General features: G+C 58.0%; 2 protein-coding genes across 3 annotated transcripts; one reads left to right on the top strand and one right to left on the bottom strand.

Moving 5' to 3' along the window:
* The first annotated feature begins 1,008 nt into the window (after positions 1-1,008).
* On the top strand, positions 1,009-3,165 carry SCO2 (synthesis of cytochrome C oxidase 2). Its single transcript, XM_077807948.1, has 2 exons — positions 1,009-1,116; positions 2,119-3,165. Exon 2 carries the CDS (start codon positions 2,130-2,132, stop codon positions 3,117-3,119), a length of 990 nt encoding a protein of 329 aa, XP_077664074.1. The 5' UTR covers positions 1,009-1,116; positions 2,119-2,129; the 3' UTR covers positions 3,120-3,165.
* Positions 3,166-5,082: 1,917 nt separating this feature from the next.
* Positions 5,083-26,458, bottom strand: NCAPH2 (non-SMC condensin II complex subunit H2). 2 transcript variants are annotated; one of them, XM_077807950.1, is made up of 21 exons: positions 26,408-26,434; positions 21,572-21,691; positions 20,963-21,064; positions 20,434-20,489; positions 18,687-18,768; positions 17,232-17,303; positions 16,693-16,772; positions 15,662-15,816; positions 14,931-15,026; positions 14,638-14,765; positions 14,410-14,481; positions 14,020-14,086; positions 12,073-12,180; positions 10,297-10,350; positions 9,411-9,481; positions 8,964-9,081; positions 8,412-8,477; positions 7,418-7,473; positions 6,687-6,788; positions 5,817-5,966; positions 5,083-5,486 (listed from the first exon to the last, which is right to left on the bottom strand). In XM_077807950.1, exons 2-21 carry the CDS (start codon positions 21,677-21,679, stop codon positions 5,349-5,351), a joined length of 1,881 nt encoding a protein of 626 aa, XP_077664076.1. In that variant the 5' UTR covers positions 21,680-21,691; positions 26,408-26,434; the 3' UTR covers positions 5,083-5,348. The 2 variants fall into 2 exon arrangements, with proteins under 2 accessions (XP_077664076.1, XP_077664077.1); XM_077807951.1 differs by lacking the exon at positions 21,572-21,691 and having other exon boundaries at positions 26,408-26,458.
* Between the last annotated feature and the right edge of the window lie 92 nt (positions 26,459-26,550).

The raw sequence follows: 26,550 nt of genomic DNA on the forward strand, positions 1-26,550 counted from the left end.
TGTTCTGCCCTCGCCTCCCGTGGGGACAAAGCGACTCCATTCGACACCTTCCTCGACCGCGGGCGACCTGCACTGGGGTGTTCAACGGGCTACTCCTGGCAAGGGCCCACCCCAGGTCTCTCGACGTGCGTGCAGCCCTCCCACTAGGGGTCACGTGCTGGGGCTGGATCGGGCACCCCCAAGTTTGGGGGAACCATGGGGGGCATCCCCAGCCAGGGCTGCCCCCCATGCCCATCATAGCCCCCTGGCTGGGGAGGGGCTCTGCAGGGGCATGGGAGACGCCCAGCAGGGAGCTCTGCAGGAGGGGGGTGTGGGGGACACCCCCAGATGGGGGTGCTGTGCGGGAAGGGGGCACCAATTGGGGGGTTCTGTGGGGGGAGGGTGGACACCCCCAGATGGGGGGTTTCTGTGGGGAGGGGGCACCCCCAATCTGGGGGCTCTGCAGGAGGGAGGGGACACCCCCAGATGGGGGTTCATAGAATCATAGAAGGTCAGGGTTGGAAGGGACCTCAGGAGGTCATCTAATCTAACCCCCTGCTTGAAGCAGGACCAGTCCCCAGTTTTTGCCCCAGATCCTTAATTGGCCCCCTCAAGGTTTGAACTCGCAACCCTGGGTTTAGCAGGCTCAAACCACTGAGCTATCCCCCCCCCCCGGGTTCTGCGGGGGGAGGGAGCACCCCCCGTAGGGGGGTCTGCAGGAGGAGGGACACCCCTAGATGGGGGTTCTGTGTGGGGAAGGGGGAATTGGGGAGCACCGGGGGGGGAGGGGGACACCCCCAGCACAGGGTTCTGTCGGGGGAGGGGGTCGAGCCCTCGCAGCCCCGCGCGGGCCCAGCGCTGTGCGGGCTGCACCCCCTGCTGCCGGCAGGCGGGTATTACACATGAGCCGCGGAGCCCAGAGCGCAGGCGCAGAGTTAGCGTCCGGGCGGGGCCCGAGTGCCCGCGCTCTGAGAAGGGGAGGGGGCTGTACAACCACGCATGCGTTGGGCGGTGCCCTGGGTGCGCGTGTTGGCGTTGGGGGATTCGCCACGGCACTTCCTGGTTTGGGCGCGCCCCGCCCCGGCGCGCGCTCGGAGCGAATCTGCCGGTGTAGAGAGAGCACGGCGCTGCCGCCAGGTGGGAGGAGGGAGCTCGGCGCCGGGCTGGCGGGGGGCTGCGGGTCGGGAGTGAGGGGCACCGGCAGGGCTGGGGGGGCCGGGCTAGCGGGGGGCTGCGGGTCGGGAGTGGGGGGCACCGGCAGGGCTGGGGGGACTGGGCTGGGCTAGCGGGGGGCTGCGGGTCGGGAGTGAGGGGCACCGGCAGAGCTGTGGGGGCTGGGCTGGGCTAGCGGGGGGCTGCGGGTCGGGAGTGAGGGGCACCGGCAGAGCTGGGGGGGCTGGGCTGGGCTAGCGGGGGGCTGCGGGTCGGGAGTGAGGGGCACCGGCAGAGCTGGGGGGGCTGGGCTGGGCTAGTGGGGGGCTGCGGGTCGGGAGTGAGGGGCACCGGCAGAGCTGGGGGGGCCGGGCTAGCGGGGGGCTGCGGGTTGGGAGTGAGGGGCACCGGCAGAGCTGGGGGGGCCGGGCTAGTGGGGGGCTGCGGGTTGGGAGTGGGGGGCACCGGCAGAGCTGGGGGGGCTGGGCTGGGCTAGCGGGGGGCTGCGGGTCGGGAGTGAGGGGCACTGGCAGGGCTGGGCTGGCCGGGGGCTGCGGGTCAGGAGTGGGGGGCACCGGCAGAGCTGGGCTGGCAGGGGGCTGTGGGTCAGGAGTGGGGGGCACCGGCAGAGCTGGGGGAGTGTGGGGCTGGCGTACCAGGGGGCTGTGGGGCATCGGCAGCGCTGGGGGGAGCCCAGTGCTGCAATGGGAGGGGCGTGGCTGGAAGGCTGGAGCCAGGTCTATCCGCACAGAGCCGAGGGAGGTGAGGGTCGCCCCATGGTCCAGGAGCCTCTAGCCTGAGCTCCAGCGTTACCAGGCTTCTCCTGCCATGCGGGTCTAAAGTCGGTTGTTTCTCCCATCTCTGTTCTGGCTTCCCACGATCTCCCCGGGCCTGGCCCGCAGGCCGCCCACAATTCCCGCAGTGCAGAATGCTACGGATGAGCCCAGCCCAAAACACTCGTTACTTGAGGCTTTTTCATCCTTTCAGCTTTGCCCAGGATGTTTCAGTCCCTCCCGCTCCGGAGCCGCTGGCCCTTTGCCCCATGCGGTGCCCAGCAGCTCAGCCTCCAGGGGAAATCCTGGGCTTTCCGGGAACGTGCCCAGAGACGCCCTCCAGCCGGCTGCGCCAGGTGGTTTGAATCGACAGCCAATAAAACAGTCTGGCCGTCACCCTGCTTAAAAGCCTGGGAAGTTGGCAGTAGCGGGTACACCAAGCCTGCAAGGTGGTTCCCAGGTGCAGCAGCAGGGACTCAGCAGCAAAGGTGGGCAGGTCAGACCCTTTCCTGGAACAGGGTCACTAGGAGACTGTTCGCCCAGGGGCGCCCGTCGACCGGCGGCTCCGCCACACGGATACAGCTGAGGACTCGGCTGCTCATCACCTGCCTCTTTGGGGGGGCAGTCCTGGGTGCGTGGCTCTACATCCGCTCCGAAAAGGAACGGCAGCAGAAGCTGCAGCGCATCCAGGAGCTGAAGAAGCTGGCCATCGGCCAGGGGGACTTCCACCTGGTGGACCACACCGGGCAGCCCCGCTCCAAGGCCGATTTCTTGGGGCAGTGGGTGCTGCTCTACTTCGGCTTCACCCACTGTCCAGACATCTGCCCCGAGGAGCTGGAGAAGATGAGCCAGGTGGTGCAGCTGCTGGACCAGGAGCCTCAGCTGCCCCGGGTGCAGCCGGTCTTCATTACGGTGGACCCCGAACGGGACAGTGTGGCCGCTGTGGCCAAGTACGTGAGGGAGTTCCACCCACGCCTGCTGGGGCTGACTGGCAGCCCGGAGCACGTGCGGGAGGCTGGCAGGGCCTATCGTGTGTACTACAGCGCCGGGCCCAGGGACGAGGACGATGACTACATTGTTGACCACACGGTGATCATCTACCTGCTCAGCCCCGACGGGCTCTTCCTGGACTACTACAACCGGAGCAAGAGTGAGGCGCAGATCGTCCAGAGCATCAAGGGGCACATGGAGACCTACCAGACGCTCTTCAGCTGAGCACCACACGGCAATAAACGCCCTGCTTGCAGCTAGGGCAGAATGACGGGGCCTGATCTCCTTTCTGTAGCCCGGCACTGCTGCTCCATGCTGAGCGTTGTGAAACAGGCAGCGGGGAAGGGGCCTTCTGCAACTGCAGGGGCTCGGCTCCTCCAGGGCCCCTTCCCTTACAGCCGCAGGGGCTCATCTCCTGTGCCAGGTGGGGAGGACCCCCTACAGCCGCAGGGGCTCGGTTCCTCCTGGGCCCAGTGGCCAGGATCCTTCCCCTACAGCCGCAGGGGCTTGTCTCCTCCTGGGCCAGGTGGGCAGGACACAGACACACACACACACCCCTGCAGCCCCAGGACCCCCTCCCCTTACAGCCACAGGAGCTCCTCTCCTCCTGGGCCAGCTGGGCAGGATCCCCCTGGAGCTGCACAGTGAGTGCTGTTCTCAAAACTGGCTGGACCAGGCCTGTCACCATCAGACCCAGCTGCTGTTTTGCAGCTCCCAGCCCTGCTTGTGGTGCTATCATTAATCCTTAGTACAGGCAGAGCAGCCAAAATCCCTGAGCCTCCAAGAAAAGAGAGCGGTGTGAGGGGCGCGCGAGCGGTTGTGGGTGATGGCGCGCTGGCAACAGCAGGGCGGCTGTCCTGTATGTTGTGGGTGTTGGCTTGATGCAGCACCATGTGCCGGAAGCCGCAGGTGGGATGGTGGAGGGAGGTGGAAGCTGCACTGAACCTAAGGATTATTCAAAGCCATGCTGGATGGATATTGGAGGGGGGGGTGTATTTCCCACCAAGTCTCCTGGGAGGAGCTGGCTGGTCTGTGGGGCTCAGCCCACCCTGGGGAGCCAGGTCTCCTGCTGTCGAATCCACACCCTGCAGCTCTAATGCCACCCCTTAAAGGACTTTGCTCCTTCCACTAGGCCAGTTTGCAGCAGGTCCCAGGCCAGGTGTGTCCAGCAGCTCCCCCCACCACCCCCAGGCAGGCAGGCTCAGGCAGCACTTTGCATTTATGGAGCCTGTGCGCTCACGTGGCGGGGAGAAGAGAGGCAGAGCAGCATGGGCCACATGCTCAGTCCATGCTGCGCCTGCCCCTACTTGGAACATTGGTTGCCCCATCTCAACAAAGCTCTTAGAGTGGGAAATGGTAGAGAGCAGAGCAACACAAATGGTTAGGGGGCTGGAACAGCTTCCATCTGAGGAGATTAGAAAGACGGACTGATCAACTTGGAAGAGAGACAACTAAGGGGTATATAATAGAGGCCTGTAAAATCATGAAGGATGTGGAGAAAGTGAACCAGGCAGTGTTGTTTACCCCTTCACACAGCACATGGTCCAGGGGTCACCCAATTACATTAACAGGCAGCAGGGTTAAAACAAAGGGAAGTATTTCTTCACACAATGCCCAGGCCCCCTTGGAATGCATTGCGAGGGGATGCTGTGACGGCAGAAAGTAGAACTGAGTTTCACAAAGAATTAAGTAAATTCCTGGAGGACAGCTCAGCAGTGATTATTAGCCAAGCTGGTCAGGGACAGCCCCATGCTCTGGGTGGCCCTTACCTCTGACTGTCAAAAGCTGGGACAGGACAGGGTCTGGATCACATGATAAATGGCCCTGTTCCATTCATCCCCTCGGAAGCCTCTGGCACTGTCAAGATGACAGGACGTTGGGCCGGCTGGCCAGGGGGTCTGATCCCATTCTTATGGCTGCCACAAGGGTTGTGGAGCAGGGGCTGCCCATGCTGGCAGCTGAGGAAGGAATCACTCCAGGCAGAGCCATGTTTTTCTTTAACAGTTACATGCTGGGGGACTGGGGGGAGGGAATAGGAAGGATGAGACAGGATCCTCCACACCCAGCCTGTGAGCATTTGGGGTCAAAAGCTGGGCCCACCTTGGGAATGGGGAGGGCATAGCTTGTTTATACGCCCTGGAGCCTGAACCTGCCCTGCTCCTCACCTGGCGGCCCAATCCCCCCCATTCACAGGGAAGGCACTTCCCAAGACCATACCCATGGTTTATTACTGCACAGGCTGTGCCAATGGAAAGAGGCAGAGCAAAGGGAGAAGAAGAGGGGCCCACCCCACATGAGGAGGCGCTGGGCCCACAGAAGACAGCTGAGGCAGCGAAAGGGACAGGCTGTACAGGGCATGCTGCCAGAGCTCAGTATATATACAGGGAATAGGCAGGGCGCTAGGAACGCAGCAGCCCTGGCGGTGCCATGCACCCCAGAAACCCACGGGCGCTCTCAGTTTGACACAGAGGGGGCCATGTAGGTGTGGAATCGCTCGTGCGCTCGCTCTTGGGTCAGGAGTCGCAGCCTCATGGTGTCCACCGCCTCCTCCAGGCCCGGCTGCTGGCTGATTTCCACCGTGTAGTCGTTGGCCTGTAAGGGGGCAACAGCAGGGTTAGGGGACCGGCTAGGACTGGGATCCAGGAGTGGGGGCATGGGCCTGTTGCTGGGGCACACCACTGATGAGGGGGCACAGGTCAGGGCCTGCAGAGGGGCACATGGGAGCAGCAATGCAGGTGCATGGAGTGGCCCTGGGGAGTTGCGCTGAGAGCCAAGGGTAGAGGGCAGCAGCCTGCATGGGAGTTCCAACCGCAGGCAACTCTCGCAGGGGGGAGGCCGGACACCCGCACAACCCACAGCAGGGTGGAGGGGCTGATTGCTGTCCATGGGGAACAGGGCACTCCGCCTAGCCCAGACACTCACCAGCTGTAGCGAGGCCAGCATGGAGCGACACACCTCGAAGGCCGGCTTCCCTGCCACCAGGCTGGCGAAAGAGTGCCACTCGCCCACCCGCCCACAGCTCGCCGCCAGCTGGTCCCCATAGCTGTGGATGTCGAAGGCGGCTCGCTCCTCCTGCATGGGAAAGGGGGAGTTAGACGCTGTGCCCAGCACTGAGGGGCCAGGCCAAGCCCCACTCACCCACGGCCACTAGCAAAAGCTGGCCAACTCCTGGGGGAGCGGGAGGATGACCCAGGCAGCCCCCTGCCCTCAACCACATTACAACTGTCTCTTTCCAGGGCTGAGAGGCACCAGAAGAGCTGTGGTGGGAGCCAAGGGCGGGACAGCAGGTTGGGTTTGAGGGGCACTGGCAGAGCTATGGGGAAAGCCCAGGCTGTGGGTCATGATTGGGGGCCACCAGCAGCTGGCAGAGGGGGTAGCAACAGTGCTGGGAGCCCCCCAGGCCTGGGCTCCTGCTCTAGGTTATGCCACTGTTCATTCCCCAGGCAGCAGCTAATCAGAAACGCGCTCAGCCTGTAGTGCAGTGGGGTGGCAGGGCCTTTAGGTCAATAGGGTGAGAGGAGGTGCCCGCCAGGGACTGGGACCCAGGCCTGGGCTTCCCTGCAGGGAGCAGAGTACCAGGCTGAGAGCTCTGGCCAAATCTGCACAGAGCTGGGGGGGACGGGGACGTGCTCTCAAGCCTCACTTCAGCAACACCCTGCATGCCCCACTGCCAGGGGCCCAGCCACCCTCGCTCCTAGCCCTCTGCTGCGCACTCCACCCACCCCTGGGGCTCATCCCTGCAGAGAGCCCAGCTCCCACAGCCGGGGACAGGTTCCCATGCTCCGGCCTCACCTGCTCCTGCAGCTTGGGCTCCATCTTGTCCTCCCAGTCACGGATGCGCTGGGACAGCACCGTCTCGCGAGCATACTTCTGGGAGTTGGCAATGAACAGCTCCTGGGGACAGAGATGGGGGATCAGGGAAAAGGAGGAGGGGGGAAGATTCCAGCATCCGCCCTGGCTGTGCCTCACTCCCAGCTCCCCACTGGCTCAGGGGAACATTGACACGAAGACGTGGGCAGGGGTCACTTGAGCCAGCATTGCCAGACGTGGCTGCTCCCCACACCTAAGGTGGCGCTGGCAGGGGGGCTGCCCCCCAGCTGCAATGGGTGTGGTGGTGCTCACCTCTCAGCGCTGAGGGCTCACCCCAAGGAGCAGCTGGGCAGCTCCCCATCTCTGCTGGAGAGCTCAGGCCTGGCCCTCTAACTGCACGGCCTAGACCTGGGGGAATCAGACAGCTAAGAGGCTGAGAGAATCCAGTGCTGTCTCTGGCCCAGCTGGGTCGAGGCTTTCTGACCTGCTAACAAGCCCAGCCTGCCCCCCACCATCCCTCTTATTCCTGGGCTAGGAGGGAATGAACATTTACAGGCATCCCTGGAAAGCCACGGCCCTTAGCTGCACCGTCAGGAAGGGCACAGCTACCCAGGCAGCAAGAAGGGCCGATAGTCAGGTGGCACTGCAGGGCCAGGCTGAGGCAGAGAGGCCCTGCGCTCTGCCCCAACCGCCCCCAGGGGATGGGTACGTACCACGTTTCTCCTCACCAGCTCCTCATAGCTCAGGGAGTCAGGAATCGCGCAGGGGCCTGAAAGCAAAGGGGAAGCTGTAGCTGAGAGCAGCGCAAGCTGTCACGGGCGCCCTGCCAACCCACTGACAGGGACCGCGCTTCCCCAGCGCCATGGGGCTCACTGTCCCCAGAAAGCACATGGAGCTTGCTACCTGAGCAGCTGGGTATGTGCAAATGTGCACACGCACGTGTTCGGGGTGGGGAGACACACCACTCTCCTAACATAGGCAGGTTTTGATGAACCCAGAGGCCAGATGGGGCCTGGTGCAGCCAACCACATCTCTGGGGCCCTACCAAATTCAAGGCCGTGAAAAACACATCATGGGCCATGAAATCAGACCTCCCCTGTGAAATCTAGCTTTGGAGGGGCAGGGCTGGGGGCACCCCCACCCGGGACTCCTACCTTTCACTGGGCTCCAGCTGCTGGTCCCCCAGGCTGGGGAGGAATGGGACTCCCCCTGCACAGCCACTCTGGGAGAGGTCGGGGCCGGGGACGTTGAGAGAGATCAGACCCATCTCTGAAGGCAGCGCAGAAGTGAGAGTGGCAATCCCACGACCCCCTTACTACAGTTTTGTGACACCCCTCCCCCAAGACCCCTTTTTGGGTTGGGACCCCCCAGTTACAACACCCTGAAGTTTCAGATGTAAACATCTGAAAATGTGAAATTGACCAATTTTTAAACCCTCTGACCATGAAATTGATTAAAATGGACTGTGAATTTGGTAGGGCTCTAGGCATCTCTAACTTAACTGCAACCCATGGAGCCTACAGGTCCCAGCATGCAGTGTTCCATGTAAGGCGGAGCACTGCATGCTGGGACACATAGTCCACAGGTGCCCAGCTATGGTAATGCCCGCTCTGTGTTACACATCCTTGCTGTAGCTCCAGGCTCGGGCACGTTGCCACACAGGCCCCTTGGGGTAAATGAGGCTGCACCAGTCTGGGACTACGTTACCCAGGTTGCCCTCGGCCAGCTGCTCCAGGGCCTCTGGGTGGATGTCCTCTTGCTCCAAGAAGTCATCTGCAGAAGGAGAGAGGACTCTGGTCAAGGGTTCGTGGGAAAGTTCCTGCCCGGACATCGAGCCCCATTTAGCTCTCACGTGCTGAGTGCGGAACCGCTGAGCCAAGGGGAGCAGGGATTGTGGGGAGCCTGCTCTGACCTTGACCCACCCAAGAGAGGACAAAGCTGTCACACAGCAGCTGCCCTGGGCCAGGAAATCCTGCCCTGGCTTCCAAGGGGCAGAGCGGGGCACAGAGCCTGCCTGTCTAGCTCAGGTATGGCCCAGGTCAGAGCAGACGCTGTCCGACAGCTGCAACAGCCCCAGCACGAATTCTCACTCCAGTTTCTAGCGGGGTTGGGCCCAACGTAGCAAATGCCACCCCTCTGATGGGCACTAACTGGCCCGGACCTCCAGGGCAGGAGTGAAGCACAGTGGCCAGGATCCCATGCCCAGGGTGGCAGTGATGGTGCACAGATTGCCCCAGGCTCTGAGGCTTTCGGGAGTACCTGCCCCCCCGTCGTGGTCCAGGTAGTCGTCCATTCGCTCCTCGTCCACGGCATTCAGCTCCTCCTCGGCCTCCTCCCACAGCTCCTCCTCCTGCAGATGCTTCCCCAGCAGCAGGCCCTGGGAGAGGTAACAGGCCCAGCCGTCACCGCTGGTCTCAATGTGAATGCCTGCCTACCACCAGCCAGCGGCCGTCCTCGGGATTTACTTCGCCATGACACCCACAGCCCCTGAGCAGTACGTGCCGGGTGGGGCTGCCCACGTGGTCCCTGCCCTGTGGGGAGCACGCCCGGGAAAGGCGCCCTAGCCACTGGCCAATCTCTGTGGCTGCCCAAGTGCCACCCAGCCCCATAGCAGCACGAGTCCTCACAGGAACCTGCCCCTTTCTGCAGGCGGACCAAGGGCACCTCCACATTCACACTCGTGCCCCAGCGTAGCTGCTGCCTCACCGTTCTCCTCTGCAGCTTCCTCTGCACGGCCAGCCGCTCCTTCAGCTGCTTCCAGTACAGAACCTCCAGATCTGCCAAGACACAGTGGGAGCGTGAGAACTGCCCTGCCAGGCAGAGACGGACGGAGCCAGGCGGCATGGCTTGGACGCCCGGCACAGCTCCTGCCCGCGGGCTCTAGGCACAGCCCTGGCTTGGCTGTAGTCACAAACTGGCTGGGCTCCACCCCCGAGGGAAGAAAGAGCTCCAGGACAGGCGCATGCAGCCAGAGCCCTGGGGCGGGAGCTGCTGCCAACCAACTGGGCATGCAGTTCCCATCCCCCTTCAGTGAGACAGCTGGCTGGACATCCCACCCCAAGCAGTTTGGCCCAGTGCTCCCTGGGGTGGGGGACGTGCGTGTCCAGGTGGGGAGAGGGCTCAAGGCACATTCTCTCCCCGACCCTCCACCTCACCGGCTGGATCTCCCGCCACGTGGGAGCTGAGGGCTGGTATATGCTAGAAAAGCATGTTGACCGAGCTGCATCACTTGGGGATGTGAAAATCCACATGCCGAAGTGACACAGACCTAAGACCCCGTGTAGGCGGGTTCTTCTGTTGACCTAGCTCCCACCTTTCAAGGAAACAGATTGGCCTGCCAGTTGGGAGAACCCCTCCCGTCGGCATAGCTAATGTCTACACTGCAGTGTGCCTTCCAGTGTAGACAAGCTGGGAGGAATGCTCTGGGGCTGGGACAGCGCTGACGCACTCATTGGTTTCGCTCTGCGAGGCTCCGTGAAAAGCAGGCTCCAGAGGTGTTTGGGTGTAGGAGGGGAGGGGCGTTTAGCGCAAGCAGAGTGGGCAGCGAAGGGAGGTTGCCTCATACGCACATCACCAGCCACGTCCCACTCACCAGCAAACGTGGGCCCTTTCCTCTTGGTTCTTCTGCTGTCAGCTCTGTCGTTCTCTGGGGAGAGAACGGAAATGGGCAACACTAGACAGCCAGGTTCTACAGGGATAGCCCTGTCAGTCAGACACCAGCCAGCAGATTACTGGGGGCAGGAGTGGGATTAAGGACAGATGTGTGGCTGACCCAGTGCTTCAGGCACCAGCCGAGGATTGGGGTGACCTGGGTTCAAGTCCCTGCTCTTCCAAACTCCCTGTGCCTCCTGGGGTGAGTCACATCGTCTCTGGGTCTCAGTCCCCAGGTGACCAGAAGGGAGGATACCCTGCCAGGCCTCAAGGGGGGTGCGGAGGAGCAATATATTATAGGTGGCAAGGCTCTGATACTACAGCAATAGGGCCCGGATAAGATGGACAAACACATGGATGCCAGATGATGATGCTACCTCCTCTCCAAGAGCCCTGGGGCCATGCAAAGCTCCTTTACCAGCCCTGGTACCACACGACGGTTACAGGGTTACCAGAACCTCTCTGGAGAGGCAGAGCAGCCTAAGGAGACCTGCACCACAAGGGGAAGAAGCGGCAAGAGAACCTGATAGAGGGATGCAAACAAGTGAGTTAGGGACGGTCACATAAGACATAGCTCTCTGCGCTCTCATGATACCCGAGCAAAGGGCAGCCACTGATGAGAGGAAACGCCACGTGCCGCGTTCAGTCCTCTCATAGTAGTGACCTTACTGAACTCAGAAAGGACCTGACATGTATCTGTAGATGAGAACACCCACAATTCTATTAGGCAGGGAACAACGTATAAGGAATAGAAACCAGAGTAATTGAGAGGTGCTGGGAAGAACCATCCCCTACGGGCAAGGCCCATGAGCAATGCGCCCCTGGCAGCGGAACAGGGCTCCAGAGAATGAATTTTCATTTTTAGGAAGCTTGTGGGCCCTCAGCTTTATAGACAAAGCCTTGACAATGTGACCCACGCGTAACTGATGCAGCTATATCTGCCTGAGTCTGCAGACAGTCTGAACCAATAGCTCTGCACCATTCTTTCCATTTGACCGACTCTGAATTGTGATGATGACACTTTAAATGTCAGTACCATTAATTATTTCACTGCCGATCATTTCGGCAAGAACGCCCAACTAGTATGGCCTATCCCATGATTTCTAACCCCCTCCCCAGGCTCGCACCTTCTCCCCTGACAATCTCCACAGTACAGTTCTACACTGGGCAATGCAAGAGTCTCTGGTGCGTGTGGACCTGAGGTGGGGGGACAGCCTGAACTAAATGGAATTTGATATCACAATAGGCGGACGTGGCCACTCTGCCTTTCAACGTCCATTGCCCGGCTGGGGAATTCCAGTCTGCTGCGCCGGGCACAGAATCCAGGGCACATGGCAGAATTTAGGACCAGCTTGCTGCGGAGCACACGGAGCCCTGCTGTGAGCAGCATATTCTGTTCTGGGGTTTCCAGTCCCTTCCTGATGCAGCTGGTGCTCGTCACTGGGCTGGATGGAGCCTGGGGCCAGTTCTGTGATCCACGCCAAACGGCAGGCAGGCGACAGGCTGAATACAAGGGCCGCCGAACGGGTGGGGCTGTAGTCCCATGTGACACCGGCAGGACAAGGGGAGTCCCCAGGACAGAGTCCAGCCACCAGCCGCCACAGGACTAGGATGCTGAGGCTGTGGGCATTGAGAGGCCACGTCTCTCGGCAGAGAAGGGCCCTGCCAGGGAGCAGGCTGCAGGGGACGGGAGCAGAGCTGGAGCGAAGATACTCACGGGTTGCAGAAAACCACTGCATGAAGTCCTGCAGCTTCCTGGGTGCCCTCCTCTTCCGCTTGCTGCCGGGCACATCGTCCAGGTCACGCGGCCCCGTGAAGGGTCTGCCTGGAGCCGGGTGCAGAGAAGGGAATGAGCTGCAGTCACAGTGGGTGGGGAAAGGAAGGAAGCAGCAGGGGGTTCTGCCAGTCTCTGCAGCAGCAGCCACCAGTACCGGTTCCAGGGAGACCCCAGGGCGGCTGGGTGGGTGTTAGGAGCCACTGACGCCCAGTCATACAGTCACATGCCTCGGGACTCAGGACAACGCCCGTGAACATAGTCCCTGCCAGATCTACGGGTAGTGATCAATGGCTCCATGTCTAGTTGGCAGCCGGTGTCAAGTGGAGTGCCCCAGGGGTCGGTCCTGGGGCCGGTTTTGTTCAATATCTTCATTAATGATCTGGAGGATGGTGTGGATTGCACCCTCAGCAAATTTGCGGATGATACTAAACTAGGAGGAGTGGTAGATACCCTGGAGGGCAGGGATAGGATACAGAGGGACCTAGACAAATTGGAGGACTGGGCCAAAAGAAATCTGATGAGGTTCAATAAGGATAAGTGCAGAGTCCTGCACTTAGGACGGAAGAACCCAATGCACCGCTACAGACTAGGGACCGAATGGCTAGGCAGCAGTTCTGTGGAAAAGGACCTACGGGTGACAGTGGACGAGAAGCTGGATATGAGTCAGCAGTGTGCCCTTGTTGCCAAGAGGGCCAATGGCATTTTGGGATGTATAAGTAGGGGCATTGCCAGCAGATCGAGGGACGTGATCGTCCCCCTCTATTCGACATTGGTGAGGCCTCATCTGGAGTACTGTGTCCAGTTTTGGGCCCCACACTACAAGAAGGATGTGGATAAATTGGAGAGAGTCCAGCGAAGGGCAACAAAAATTATTAGGGGTCTGGAACACATGACTTATGAGGAGAGGCTGAGGGAAGTGGGATTGTTTAGTCTGCAGAAGAGAAGAATGAGGGGGGATTTGATAGCTGCTTTCAACTACCTGAGAGGTGGTTCCAGAGAGGATGGTTCTAGACTGTGGAACCATCAGTGGTGGAAGAGGACAGGACAAGGAGTAATGGTCTCAAGTTGCAGTGGGGGAGGTTTCGGTTGGATATTAGGAAAAACTTTTTCACCAGGAGGGTGGTGAAACACTGGAATGCGTTACCTAGGGAGGTGGTAGAATCTCCTTCCTTAGAAGTTTTTAAGGTCAGGCTTGACAAAGCCCTGGCTGGGATGATTTAATTGGGGATTGGTCCTGCTTTGAGCAGGGGGTTGGACTAGATGACCTCCTGAGGTCCCTTCCAGCCCTGATACTCTATGATTCTATGATCTGCCTTTCAGTTCAGAGGCACCTCCAAACTCGTTGTGGCTCTGTTGCACTGGAAGACGTGCTGCGGGGGCCTGACACCACCCCTCTTCCCAGCACAGAGCAGTGCTGCAAGCGCCTTGGGAGGCAGGTTTGGGGCTGCTCAGGAAGGAGGAAGTTCCCTTTGCTTTCCAGCGTCAGGGTGTCAAAGTGCAGCCCATGATATTCGACAGCCTGGACTGCAGCCGCTCCCGCTGTCAGAGCAGGGGCCTTTCCCAGAGAGACCCCCAGGCCCAGCAGGCAATGCAGGCTGGGTGCTCCAGTCCAGGCAGGCAGGGACACGTACTCGCTCCTTGTCAAACGGCTCAGCTCAGGACGGGGGCAGCCACATTCACTCCACTAGCCACGCCCATCTAGGGGGAACGGTAGTTTGCTCCATGGACAGCAGGAGGTCACAGCACACGCAGCCCTTCCAGTGGTTCCTGCTTCCAGGAGCTAAACACGCAGGCTAGGGTATCATCCCAGGCCCTGCTATGGTCAAGCAGCTGCTAAACCCCGGAGAGCAGCCAGGCCAAGTCACTGGTCAGCTGGCCCCTCGTTACCTTTCTTAAAGGGCTTGTCCTCAGAATCGTCAAAGGGGTCAAGGCTTCGCCACAGATCCAGCATCTCCTGGCACAGAACATGAGTGAACAGTGAATGGGACAGCTTGATGGCCAGGCTGTCAGTTCCCACTCAATTCCCCGCTGCAGTCCCCCTCCCTGAGCAGGCAGGGAGCATCCATTGTCACCAAAGCACGGCTTAGGCAGCCAGTTCAGGACTCACAGCGATTAGCTCTAGGGCCTGTGCCCATTGGCAGCTGCTCCCTGGCATACACAGTGCAGTGGGGAAGTTCCCAGATCACCAGCCTCCCCCTGAGTTACTATTTGGGAACTGCTCTCATTCCCAAAGGGACTCTGCTGCCCCTCTGGATGGTCCCTACAGACCTCTCTCACCTTTACGTGGGCGCTGCGCTCCACAGCAGGGGCCCTTTCCCGCAGCATGTACCCCTTGCCCTCGGGCGCACTCTAGCGGGCAGAGAACAAGGCAGTTAGTTTCCTGAAGCATCGTACAGAGGCGAGAGTGATCAGCTGGGCCTGTGGGGACCCCAGGCTGCTGGACAGGAGTGAGTGCAGCAGTCCCACCTCCCCATGCCGCCCCCACGACGACGGCCCTACTCCTACCTTCTGCGGCTGAATGTGCTCGACAGCCGCAGGACTGGTCTCCACGCCCCCTTCTGGGGCATCAGGCAAGAAATCACCTCCTCCTCCTGCATCGTCATCGTCGTCACCACCCTCTGGTGCCACAGCGCCTACCAGAGAGGGGCACAGTCAGCCCCTGAAGAGATGGGTCCCTTTCCATCCATGGGGCCACAACCAGCCTTGGAAGCCATCCATCCTCCGCCCTCCCGAGAGGAAACCTCTCCTTCAATTCTGAAGCCCCGGATCTCACACAGCAAACCGGCAGCATATCTCACCTTCATTTTCAGAGAAGTTCAAAACTGGGACAGGAGTCTCACAGGCACTGACCTCCATGGGCGCGTTTCCAGACCCCAGGGCGGCATTCTGCCCTCCTGGCAGGGATGAGGCAGAATCAGGGGAGGGGGGAGACTTGTTAATGATGTCTCCCAAGCATTATCCTGCTGGGATCTCATCCCTTGGCTCCCGAGGACCCCCCCTTGAATAGCTGCTGGTTTGGTGACCAAGGCTCACTCCAGCCTGCCATAAACGAGGCCGGCTTGTATAGCCAGCTTCCCCCATACCCCTCAGGTCGGCCTCTCTGATGGAGCAGAAGCACCTAGCACAGGGCTACAGCCACAACACAGGAGAACCCAGGAGCCCTCCGGAAGGCATCGCTGCCTTTGGGGCGAGCTGCCTCAGCCAATCCCCTTGTCTCTCCCGCCCAGGCCGTGCTGCAGCAAGCCTCTGTCATCGTCCCCACAGCATCCTCGCTGGAGGCAGGTCCAGCCAATGGAGAGTGCTCCAGGCCCTACGCGGGAGTCATGCAGCAGCTAAGCAGCCTACCTGGCCCGTCCCAGAGAACGGAAGGGGACAGGGATGCTGACAGGGCAGGAATGAAGAGCCTCTCCACAGATGTGAGGGGGAGCAGCGAACAGGACGGGGACTCTGCGGCTCCCACATCCCCTCCCAGGAGGTCTTTGGAGCGGCTCTGGGAAGGTAAGGGGAGATCCCCAGCCCAGCCCTGCACCTGTGGTACTGCCGGGGTCCCCAGCCTGGTGTCTGGCTTGGAAGCACTGCGTGGGTGAGAGGCCCGCCAGCTCCAGCATGAAAGCTCCGCTGGCGTGAGGGGTGCACGTGTTCATGCGGAAATCCTTCCGGCTGGCCAGGATCTCCCCCTTCCGGCTGAGGAGAAGGAGCAGCATTAGAACAGCTCTGACCCAGCACCATCGCTGGTTTCCAGGGCACAGCCGGAGCGTGGGTTCGTAAAAGGTCACATGGGGTGCTAGGAAGAAGGGAGAGAGACCCAGACCTGGGAGAGACCCACTGGGTCCCATTGAGCCCAGTCACATCCCCAAGCCAGCAATGAATGGGACTTCTGTTGGCTCAGATCCTAGTGAGGGGGCCTACATAAGGGAGACCAAGATCTCCTTGTCTCCAGGCTGGCCATGCCCTTCTAAGCAGCACAGACTGGTGTCACATCCCCCTGTTGTTTAGCCAGACAGGGCAGGTTTAGCTCCGCTCATCTCTTCCTAAATCTCAACCTCTGCACCCCAAATGTTTTGTTGCTCTCTGAACTTCCCCCACCCCTGGACAGACCCCCTCTTTCCAATACAATAGGGCCAGAGCTGAGTGCAGAATCCCAGCTAGGATCTCCCTGGAGCCAGGCAGAGGGGGGCTATCCCCTCCTGCTCCAGGACACAGGGCCTCTCTCAGCCCAGGCTCATGGTGGCCCATCTCACATGGCAACCTCAATCGGATTGGCTTCTCACTCTCCCGCCTCCATCCCTGGCTGCTCTCCAGGCTTGTGCCTCCATGATTGTTCTTCCCCCCAGTTGCGTTTCCCATGAAGAATCTCATGTGATGTCCTGCTCACATCTCTGAACTCACTGGAGCCCTCTGGATTCTTTCCCTCCCGCTGCTGTTCTCCCTCCTCTAGCTCGTTAATGAAGATGTTGAGTAGGGCCAGACCCTAACACCAATGGTGAGAAAATCCAAGAGAGATAGATAGCAGATGGCAAGAGAGGAGTGACTGAAAGGCATTACAAGGGAAGCCTTTACCTGAACAGGGGGTTGTCCTTCTTTTCTGCCTCTTCTGGGGGTACCAGGGCCATCGGAGTCAAGGGGACAATGTTCACAGTCTGCAAAGATAGGACAGCATGATCCCAGCTGCCCATCGCGGGAAGAAAGGGGCCCAGCTGCACTCCACAGACAGGGCCCTTGCAGCTGGGAAGAAGCATTTACGCATACAGAGAGCTTTTTCATCTGCTTCTCAGGGCTATCAGGGCAGGCTGGGCGCTGGGCAATGCTGTCCTGCCAGGGTACAAACACCAGCTCTCACCAGCCAGATGACAGTCCTTGGTACCCACGGCGTGTCACCACTTGCTGCTGAGGAGGGTTCTGTCTGCAGAAATGGCTGGAAATACTCCTCGCTGGCAGAGTCTCCCCTGACGGCACTGCTCAGTTAGATGGGGTGCTGGGGTGGGCAAGCTGGCACGTAGGACACAGCAGACTCTAGTCTCGGAAACCCCCTGATCAGGAGGCAGAAGGGATATGAGAGGGGCAGGGAGGGCATGAAGGACGGGGACCGTGTCACTTACATTAGGCTGGTGATCTTTCTTCATGTCCACGCTCACCACGTTGGTGTCCTTGATGTCATCCAATGAGAGGAACTGCAGGGAGAGAGCAGTGACATGGAGCACTTTTCACAGAGAGCTGTGTCTCTTTGACATGCCATACAGACACACTCTGCTGATCCCCACAGCACCCCCGAAGGCAGGTCAGGATCTCTGGGCCACGGGGGAGGGAAGTGACATGCCCAAGGTCATGGAGTGACTCCTGATTTCTTGCCCTGGGCTCAGTCCATCCTGACCCAAACGAGAACAGGTCTGCAGATCCGCATCTGAACCCGGGACCGGGGAGAGGAGGCAGAGAGCCAGTGGGAGCTCTCCAACCGGTGCATAGGGGCTATGGGCTCCCAGATACTTGGTGGCAAACTCCTTCCAAAGCAAGCTGGTCTCTTAGCAGAAATGCCTTAGAACATGGTGGCCAGTGAGTTTGGGGATAGCAGCAGAATTCACCGATACACTGTTATCTGTATAGAGGCAGTGTGACACACACACAGTGCGCTGAGCCTGGGAGCCTCAACAGGCCCTGAGAAACATCCCTAGCTCCCAGGGGCCTTGGAGCTGGGAACCTTTTATCTCCACAGACACCACAGGGCAGCCACTGCTCCCCCGAGGGCAGCACGCCAGGCTTCCACAAGCCGCGCTGCTGGTTAGCCATTACAGCTATATTGTGCACCTGCTAAAGGCTCTCCCAGCCCTCAGAGTGGCCCGGCAAGCATTCACACACGCTTCAGCTGAGAGCCCTCTGTCCCAAGAGACGGAGAGAGGCATGGAGGTCCAGCGTTTAGTCTCTGGGGTGGAGCTGGAGGGCTGCAGAGGCTGAGGGCTCTGTCCCACAAGGTGAAGGGGTGAAATGCTACAAGGCTACACTTACGGTGGCGTGTAGAGAACAGATACTGCATGGCCAGCTAGCAGTGTAGACACATCTTAGGCAAGTAGAATACAGTCCCCCACAGGCCTGACCCCTGGGGTATATACACGCCCAAGCAGGGCCTCCCACGTCTACACGGCTATTTTCAGCAGTGCAGTGTCCCACTGCCTCCCCACTGCAGGAGCCTTTCACTCTGGTGTGTAGCTACAGGTGTGTCTGCACTCTACAGCTATGTCTGCACTTATGGTGGTGAGTAGAGACCAAACCCTCAGGCCCAGGGTGTTTGGGGGCAGGGTCGAGTCTAAATACCCCATAGCCAGAGAAGAGCAGTTTGGGAGTGGCCTGCTGGCAAGTGATCGTAGCAACTAATCAGGCCGGGCACAGTTAGACTTGGCACCCGAGGCTGCAGCCTAAGGTCACCCACCACCATTTAACCCACCTAGCACACTCCAGGCAGAGGACCGTCGGAATACTGCCTGCACTCCCACTGCTGGCACACAGGAAGCACTCCCACTGCACTCCCACTGCTGGCACACACACCACACCTGCTGTCTTACCTCTTCCTCCTCCGTCCTGGGCCCAGCGCTGACGTCAGCATCGGTGCCGTCCTCCCCCACCGACGTAGGCTGTTTGTCCCGCCTGGGTCAGGGAGGGAAGAAACACAAGAGGGCACTGGAGTTTTTTAAAACCATTATTATCAGCTGGGCAGTTCCCAGGAGCAGAGCCCAGGATGTCCGAGTCATTGGTTGGGTGTGCCCTGGGGCAACAGTTACTCTGACAAAAGACACAGGGATGTAACATGTCTCCTCCAGCCCGGGAGTGGGCAGCAGATGAAGCTCCCAAGGCCTCTTTTGTCCTTGTGAAGGGCTATCGAAGGGCCCAGCATTAAATAGCCCAGGAGGGAGACAGCCACATCGGTAAATTATTCTTCTGATGGGAGCCAACTAAAGTGCACTTGATTCCTATATGCAGGCCTGGCTCGGACCTGGAGCCCACCACTCCTGTGCAGGAGTGCAAGTGGCAAAATGGGATTTGGCTGCAGTAGGGAGGAGGGGCTTAGGCCTGGCCAGCAAATCCCTTATTTGTTGAGTCGATTCCCTTTCCGTCAGTGAATGGGGAAGGAGAAATGGAGGCATGTTTCACTTCGAGGCAGCTTGGAGAGAACTGTTTAACACACTCCATTTCTAGCAGCTCCAGCTCCCCAGCAGCATCCTTCCCTGTCGGTTCTGTCCCTTCCTGCCTCAGCAAGGCCCTAGCAAGTGCCCCCGGTGTGTCAGGCCTCTGGCTGAGAGAAGCAGAGGAGCCCAAAGTGAATTCCATTTCGGAGGTGGGTTCGTGTGGCTGGAGCCAAGTGCCTGTTCAAAGTCAGAGCCATAAGCAGAGCTTCACCCGTCCGGGGGATTTCCATTTCAGAACGGCTGCTGCCATCCACCCTGAACAGATCTCTCCTCTCTTAACCGAAGACCTGTACCGAGCATGGGCCAGTTCGAATGGGGATATACAGGGAAGGAAAAGTTACTAAAGAGACGACATGCTACATTTGAAAACTGCTACTACATGCGATCCGTCTGCTAGCGAGGTGCCAAAAACCCCCATATACCAGGCCTATTCGGCCATCCTGCCTAGATCCTCTTTCTATTTAATACCTCACTCACTGGGCTGCATTGTGTGTTTTGTTACAGTAATTAAGTTGTGCACTGAGACTGCTTGTAAAGCCTTTTGGGATAAAATGATCACACCAGCTAAGGCCCCAGTCCTACAGCTGGATCCCCACCAGAGACCCCTCAAACCTGCACGGAGACCCACTGACTTCAACATTATTCCAGGAGGATCCTATTGCAGGACAGGAGCCTAGCATTAAAACCAGCAAAAAATAGCCACAGAGATGGTCCTGGATGACAACAGTTTAAAACCAGATAAAGACCGAGCGTGCCTTATGATCTGAGCAGGGAATCAGGACTCATGGGTCTATTCCCCGCTCTGCGGGGGACTTCCTCTATAGACTTGGTCAAGTCACTTTGCTTCCCACCTGCAAAAGGAGGATAATTTACCTATATCTAAGGGAAGGGGGGTTGGAAGGATTAGTTAGTGATTGCGAAGTGCTACAAGACCCTTGCTTGGAAGGGTCTAGGGAGGGGCAAAGAAACGTGAACGTGATAAAAAGGACAGGAGCTACGGGTCAGAAAGAGATGCATTAGCTTGCTGAGCTGGGCTGGTGGAACTTATTATCATTATCATGGTGGGACCCCACCCAGACAGACTTTGCAAGAGGCAATCTCCCGGAAAAGGAAAATCTTTACTTACTTTTTGTTGGAGATGAAGTCGAGGGCCTGGTAAACAAGAGAGTAGAGATATTCCACCTGCCAAAATAAGGCAAGAGGGTTAGAGGGTGGGATGTAAGGATCTCAGGGAGGCTGCCTCTATTAGGGGATAGTGCGGATGTGGTCCTTAAAAAGGCCCCAATGTTTGTTTTTGATAACTTCAGTGTCCTCACCAGGTCTTGACACTTTCAGCCTTAACTCCAGCTTAGGGGAGCATTTTGCTTGAGGAACAAAGAACTATGCAGTGAGACTGGTAGCGTCTGCAGGCTGCACGTCCATAAACAAATAGAGACGGGGCTAGCCACATTGGGGGCTGAGTGATGTCTATTGTTTCAGGGCTACATTTAATAAATCAGCACATGTGCAGGTGGCTTAACACTTTCAGAGTCAAGCAAAACTCCCCAAAACACCCACTGTACAAGCCTCCAGCTGGCAAACTCCCCAGAAGCTCTCCTCCTGGCCATGCAGGGGCAGCAGGAGTGAGTCACAGCAGTTCTCCTTGGCTTCCCCACCTTCTTGCTGTAGATGCAAGCAGAACCCTGGATCAGCAGAGCTGCCTCTATGAAGTTCATGGTGGTTTTGCCGCCATCGAAGGAAATGCAGATCTGGTCCAGCTACAGAACACACACATGGGACGACATAAGCTGATTTCACAGACTGGGTTTGAGAGACAACACAGCAGGAAGAGATACTTTGGAGGGGACAAAGCCCTGGCCCCACAGCAAACCTGCAGTGGCACCTGGGGGACGAGATGAGAGGGGTGAATGGAGAACGCGTTCTCTTATAACCTTTGAGGCAAGAGCTCTTCCATAGGTGGCAATGGTTCTCCGAGGAACAGGTCTGTGCTGAGCATCATTTCTAAAACTACTGTGGATCCAGGAGCACTTCACAGGGAGGGCAGGGAGCAAAAGGAACAGATCTGAGGTCCAGGATTTGATATTTAGAGTTTAATGCCAGTGACAACGTGTCAGGGCTGGCCTGAGGGACAGGAACATTAGGGATCGAAACAAGCACCACATGCTAGGAATTCCAGCTGCATGGCCACTGGCCACACTGTGGCACTTGGATACTGACATTCCTCCCCGCCACCCTGTTCTTTGTGGAAGGAAAGGATGCTTTACCTCCTCCAGATACTCCCCCAGCTGGGCTGCCACATCCACCTCCCAGTTCTTTGTGAGATCCCGGATGGGCTGCAGAAGGTGCAGGAAGCGTGACTCCACATCCTCCATCGTAACAGATCCCTAGAATTGCCAGGAGGGGACACAGCATGGACACAGGTCCATCAGTTTGCTGACAATGCTGTCCTATGTGGCCTGTAGTCATTCAATGGGATGCAGTCAGCTCAAAGCTGGCTCCAATTTTGTTTTTATAAAAAGTCAGCTTTTGTAAAGCAGGAGGCCAATAAAAATGTTTTAACTCAAACAAAAAACAGGGCTTTGTTTTGACATAAACATTCCCCTGTGTTGTCACAACACACAGTAACAGTAAGCTAGTGTCTGAGAACCTACAAATAAAAAAATATTTATCTGATTTTAGACCTACACAAATGCCTGGAAATAAACAAACCTGACCATGAAACTGACTAGAAATCCCAGTGAAACTGACCAAGCCAAGCTACAGGAAATAAAGTAAAGCATGTTTCATAAATGACTGATTGTATTATTTATACATTAGCAGCACCTGGTCAGAATTATGGCCTTGTTGGGCTAGTTTTTGCCTCTGTCTTCACGAACAAGGTCAGGTCCCAGACTCCTGCACTGGACAGCACAGTATGGGGAGGAGGTGACCAGCCCTTTGTGGAGAAAGAAGTGGTTCGGGACTATTTAGAAAAGCTGGACGAGCACAAGTCCATGGGGCTGGATGCGCTGCATCCGAGAATGCTAAAGGAGTTGGCGGATGTGATTGCAGAGCCGTGGGCCATTATCTTTGAAAACGCATGGTGATCGGGGGAGGTCCCCAACGACTGGAAAAAGGCTAATGTAGTGCCCATCTTTAAAAAAGGGAAGGAGGAGGATCTGGGGAACTACAGACCAGTCAGCCTCACCTCAGTCCCTGGAAAAATCCTGGAGCAGGTCCTCAAGGAATCAATTCTGAAGCACTTAGAGGAGAGGAAAGTGATCAGGAACAGTCAGCATGGATTCACCAAGGGCAAGTCATGCCTGACTAATCTAATTGTCTTCTATGACAAGATAACTGGCTCTGTGGATGAGGGGAAAGCAGTGGATGTGTTGTTCCTTGACTTTTGCAAAGCTTTTGACATGGTCTCCCACAGTATTCTTGCCAGCAAGTTACAGAAGTATGGTGGATAGAAAGCTGGCTAGATCGTCGGGCTCAACAGGTAGTGATCAACGGCTCCATGTCTAGTTGGCAGCCTGTATCAAGCGGAGTGCCCCAAGGGTCAGTCCTCAGGCCGGTTTTGTTCAATATCTTCATTAATGATCTGGAGGATAGTGTGGACTGTACCCTCAGCAAGTTTGCAGAGGACACTCAACTGGGAGGAGAGGTAGATATGCTGGAGGGTAGGGATAGGATACAGAGGGCCCTAGACAAATTAGAGGATTGGGCCAAATGAAATCTGATGAGGTTCAACAAGGATAAGTGCAGAGTCCTGCACTTAGGACGGAAGAATCCCATGCACCGCTACAGACCAGGGACCAAATGGCTAGGCAGCAGTTCTGCAGAAAAGGACCTAGGGGTTACAGTGGATGAGAAGTTGGATATGAGTCAACAGTGTGCCCTTGTTGCCAAGGCCAATGGCATTTTGGGCTGTATAAGTAGGGGCACTGCCAGCACATGGAGGGACGTGATCGTTCCCCTCTATTCGACACTGGTGAGGCCTCATCTGGAGTGGTGTTTCCAGTTTTGGGCCCCACACTACAAGAAGCATGTGGAAAAATTGGAAAGAGTCCAGCAAAGGGCAACAAAAATGATTAGGGGACTGGAACACATGACTTATGAGGAGAGGTTGAGGGAACTGGGATTGTTTAGTCTGCGGAAGAGAAGAATGAGGGGGGATTTGATAGCTGCTTTCAACTACCTGAAGGGGGGTTCCAAAGAGGATGGATCTAGACTGTTCTCAGTGGTAGCAGATGACAGAACAAGGAGTAATGGTCTCAAGTTGCAGTGGGGGAAGATTAGGTTGGATATTAGGAAAAGCTTTTTCAGTAGGAAGGACTGAAATGCGTTACCTAGGGAGGTGGTGGATTCTCCTTCCTTTGAGGTTTTTAAGGTCAGGCTTGACAAAGCCCTGGTTGGGATGATTTAGTTGGGGATTGGTCCTGCTTTGAGCAGGGGGTTGGACTAGATGACCTCCTGAGGTCCCTTCCAACCCTGATACTCTATGATTGTTAATCTGCACACCTGAGCTCCAATTCTGCAAACAATTAAGCACACATGACCTGACTCCTGGGTCTTAGGATACAGTCTGGTACAAAAAGTAATTTTTCCTCTGTTGATATTCACACCTTCTTGTCAATTGTTGGGAATGGGCCACATCCACCCTGTTTGAATTGGCCTTGTTAGCACTGACCCCCGCACTTCGTAAGGCAACTCCCATCTTTTCATGTGCTGTGTATTTATACCTCCCTACTGTATTTTTCATTCCATGCATCTGATGAAGTGGGTTCTAGCCCATGAAAGCTTATTCCCAAATAAATGTGTTAGTCTCTAAGGTGCCATAAGGACTCCTCATTGTTTTTACACAAGTGCAGGCTCACTCATGGCCAGACTGCTCTGAACATGGACATCACTCCAATGAAGTGAGCTGTAGCTCATGAAAGCTTATGCTCAAATAAATTGGTTAGTCGCTAAGGTGCCACAAGTCCTCCTTCACTTTACACATAGGATTTTCTTACGCTTTAGGAAGGAGCTGCCTTTCATTGCACACCTGAGTGTTCTCCTCAAAACCAGCCCATCTTGTGTGCCTCTCCTGCTCCCCATCCTGCCCTCCCATGCTGTGGAGGGTGCCTCGCCTCCCCTCCCTTTTTTAGCCAGTGTCAGGTAGTGGGCCTTGGTGCTTCATACAGGACCATGCTGACTGCAGTATTTGGCTGTCAGAGAGGGATGGAGAGGTCAGACCCAGGAGCGAAGAGAGCGGATGGGGTGGGGGAGGGTCAGGAAGTGTGAAAAGTTGGAGCAATAAAGACTCAGGGAGGGGTCAGACCCTAGGGCAGTGGTTCTCAACCAGGGGTACGTGTAGCTCTGGGGGTTCGCAGTGGTCTTCCAGGGAGTACGTCAACTCATCGAGATATTTGCCTAGTTTTACAACAGGCTACATAAAAAGCACAAGCAAAGTCAGTACCAACAAAAATTTCACACAGACAATAACTTGTTTATACTGCTCTGTATACTCTACATTGAAATGTAAGTACAATATACATATATTCCAATTGATTTTTTTATAATTATATGGTAAAAATGAGAAAGTCAGCAATTTTTCAGTAATAGTGTGCTGTGACACTTTTGTATTTTTAGTCTCAAGTTTTTAAGTGAGGTAAAACTTGGGCTGTGCAAAGCAGATCAGACTCCTGAAAGGGGTACAGTAGTCTGGAAAGCCGGAGAACCACTGCCCTAGGACACAGGGGACGTCCGATCATGGTACGCAGGCACAAAAGGGGACAAGGCTAAAGGAACCAGGATCTCCCCAGGGATGCATCAGACTCAGGATGGTTAGTGTATCTTGGGGAAGACCCTGATACCAGATTGGGGTTTTCCCCACAGCACCCCCCTCCGCTCTGGGCCCCCAAATGCCCCTCCAAGCTCTGGCCCCTCATCCCCACAGCAACCATCTCAGCTCTGCCCCGATCCCCACCCCCCCATTCCCCACAGCTGCCTCCCATCCCCACAGCATCCCGCCAGCTCTGCTCCCCGTCCCCACAGCACCCCCCCATTCCCCAGCTCTGCTCCCGACCCACAGCACCCACTATCCCCACCTCTGCTCCCCGACCCACACCATCCCCACAGCGCCCCCACAGCTCTAGCCCCCACCCCCCAGTGCTGCCCCAACTCTGCCCCCCGTTCCCACAGCATCCCCCTCAGCTGTCCCATCCCCCAAGCTCTGTCCCCGTTCCCACAATGGCCCCCCAGCTCTGTCCCCGCCCATTCCCACAGCACCCCCCTGGCTCTGGCCCCCCCGTCTCCCGAACACCCCTCCAAGCTCTGGCTCCTCATCCCCACAGCATCCCCCCAGCTCTGCCCCATCCCCACAGCACGCCCCATCCCCACAGCATCCCCCCAGCTCTACTCCCCATCCCCACAGCACCCCCCCATCCCCACAGAACCCCCCCAGCTCTGCCCCATCCCCACAGCTGCCTCCCATCCCCACAGCATCCCCCCAGCTCTGCCCCAGCCCCACAGCTGCCTCCCATCCCCACAGCATCCCCCCAGCTCTGCCCCAGCCCCACAGCTGCCTCCCATCCCCACAGCATCCCCCCAGCTCTGCCCCAGCCCCACAGCTGCCTCCCATCCCCACAGCATCCCCCCAGCTCTGCCCCATCCCCACAGCTGCCTCCCATCCCCACAGCATCCCCCCAGCTCTGCCCCAGCCCCACAGCTGCCTCCCAGGCCCACAGCTCTGCTCCTCGTCCCCACAGCTCTGCCCCACCTCCACAGCGCCCCCCCAGCTCTGGCCCCTGTCCCGCCCAGCGCTGCCCCCACCTGTTCCCACGGCGCCCCCCCAGCTCTGCCCCTCACCCCCACAGCGCCGGTCCCCGCCCCCAGCGCCGGCCCCCGCCCGTTCCAAAGAGTGTCACGTGACGGTACCTCCCGGAATGCGGCCCCCCAAAACCGGCACCTAACAGAACACCCCCGCCCCCAGTCGGTTCCCGCGCCCCGGGGCGGGGCGAATCCAGACAATATGGTACCGGAGGGGTGGGGGAGGCACTGGGGTATCCGGACCGCACCACGGGGCGGGGGCGGGGGGTGTCGCGTCGGGGAGACCAGGACCGTGCCACACTCACCCCGCGGCGCAGGGGGAATAGCTCCGCTCCGCCTCAGCCCCCGCGGCCGGCCGGCCGCCCTTTCGATTTTCCCGCTCAAGAGCGGTGACGTCGGCCAGCGCGCGCGGGGGCCGCGGTGACGTCGCGGCGGGGGCGGGTCTCCC

The sequence above is a fragment of the Eretmochelys imbricata genome, chromosome 1 (genome assembly GCF_965152235.1).
Source record: "Eretmochelys imbricata isolate rEreImb1 chromosome 1, rEreImb1.hap1, whole genome shotgun sequence".
Lineage (NCBI taxonomy): Eukaryota > Metazoa > Chordata > Testudines > Cheloniidae > Eretmochelys > Eretmochelys imbricata.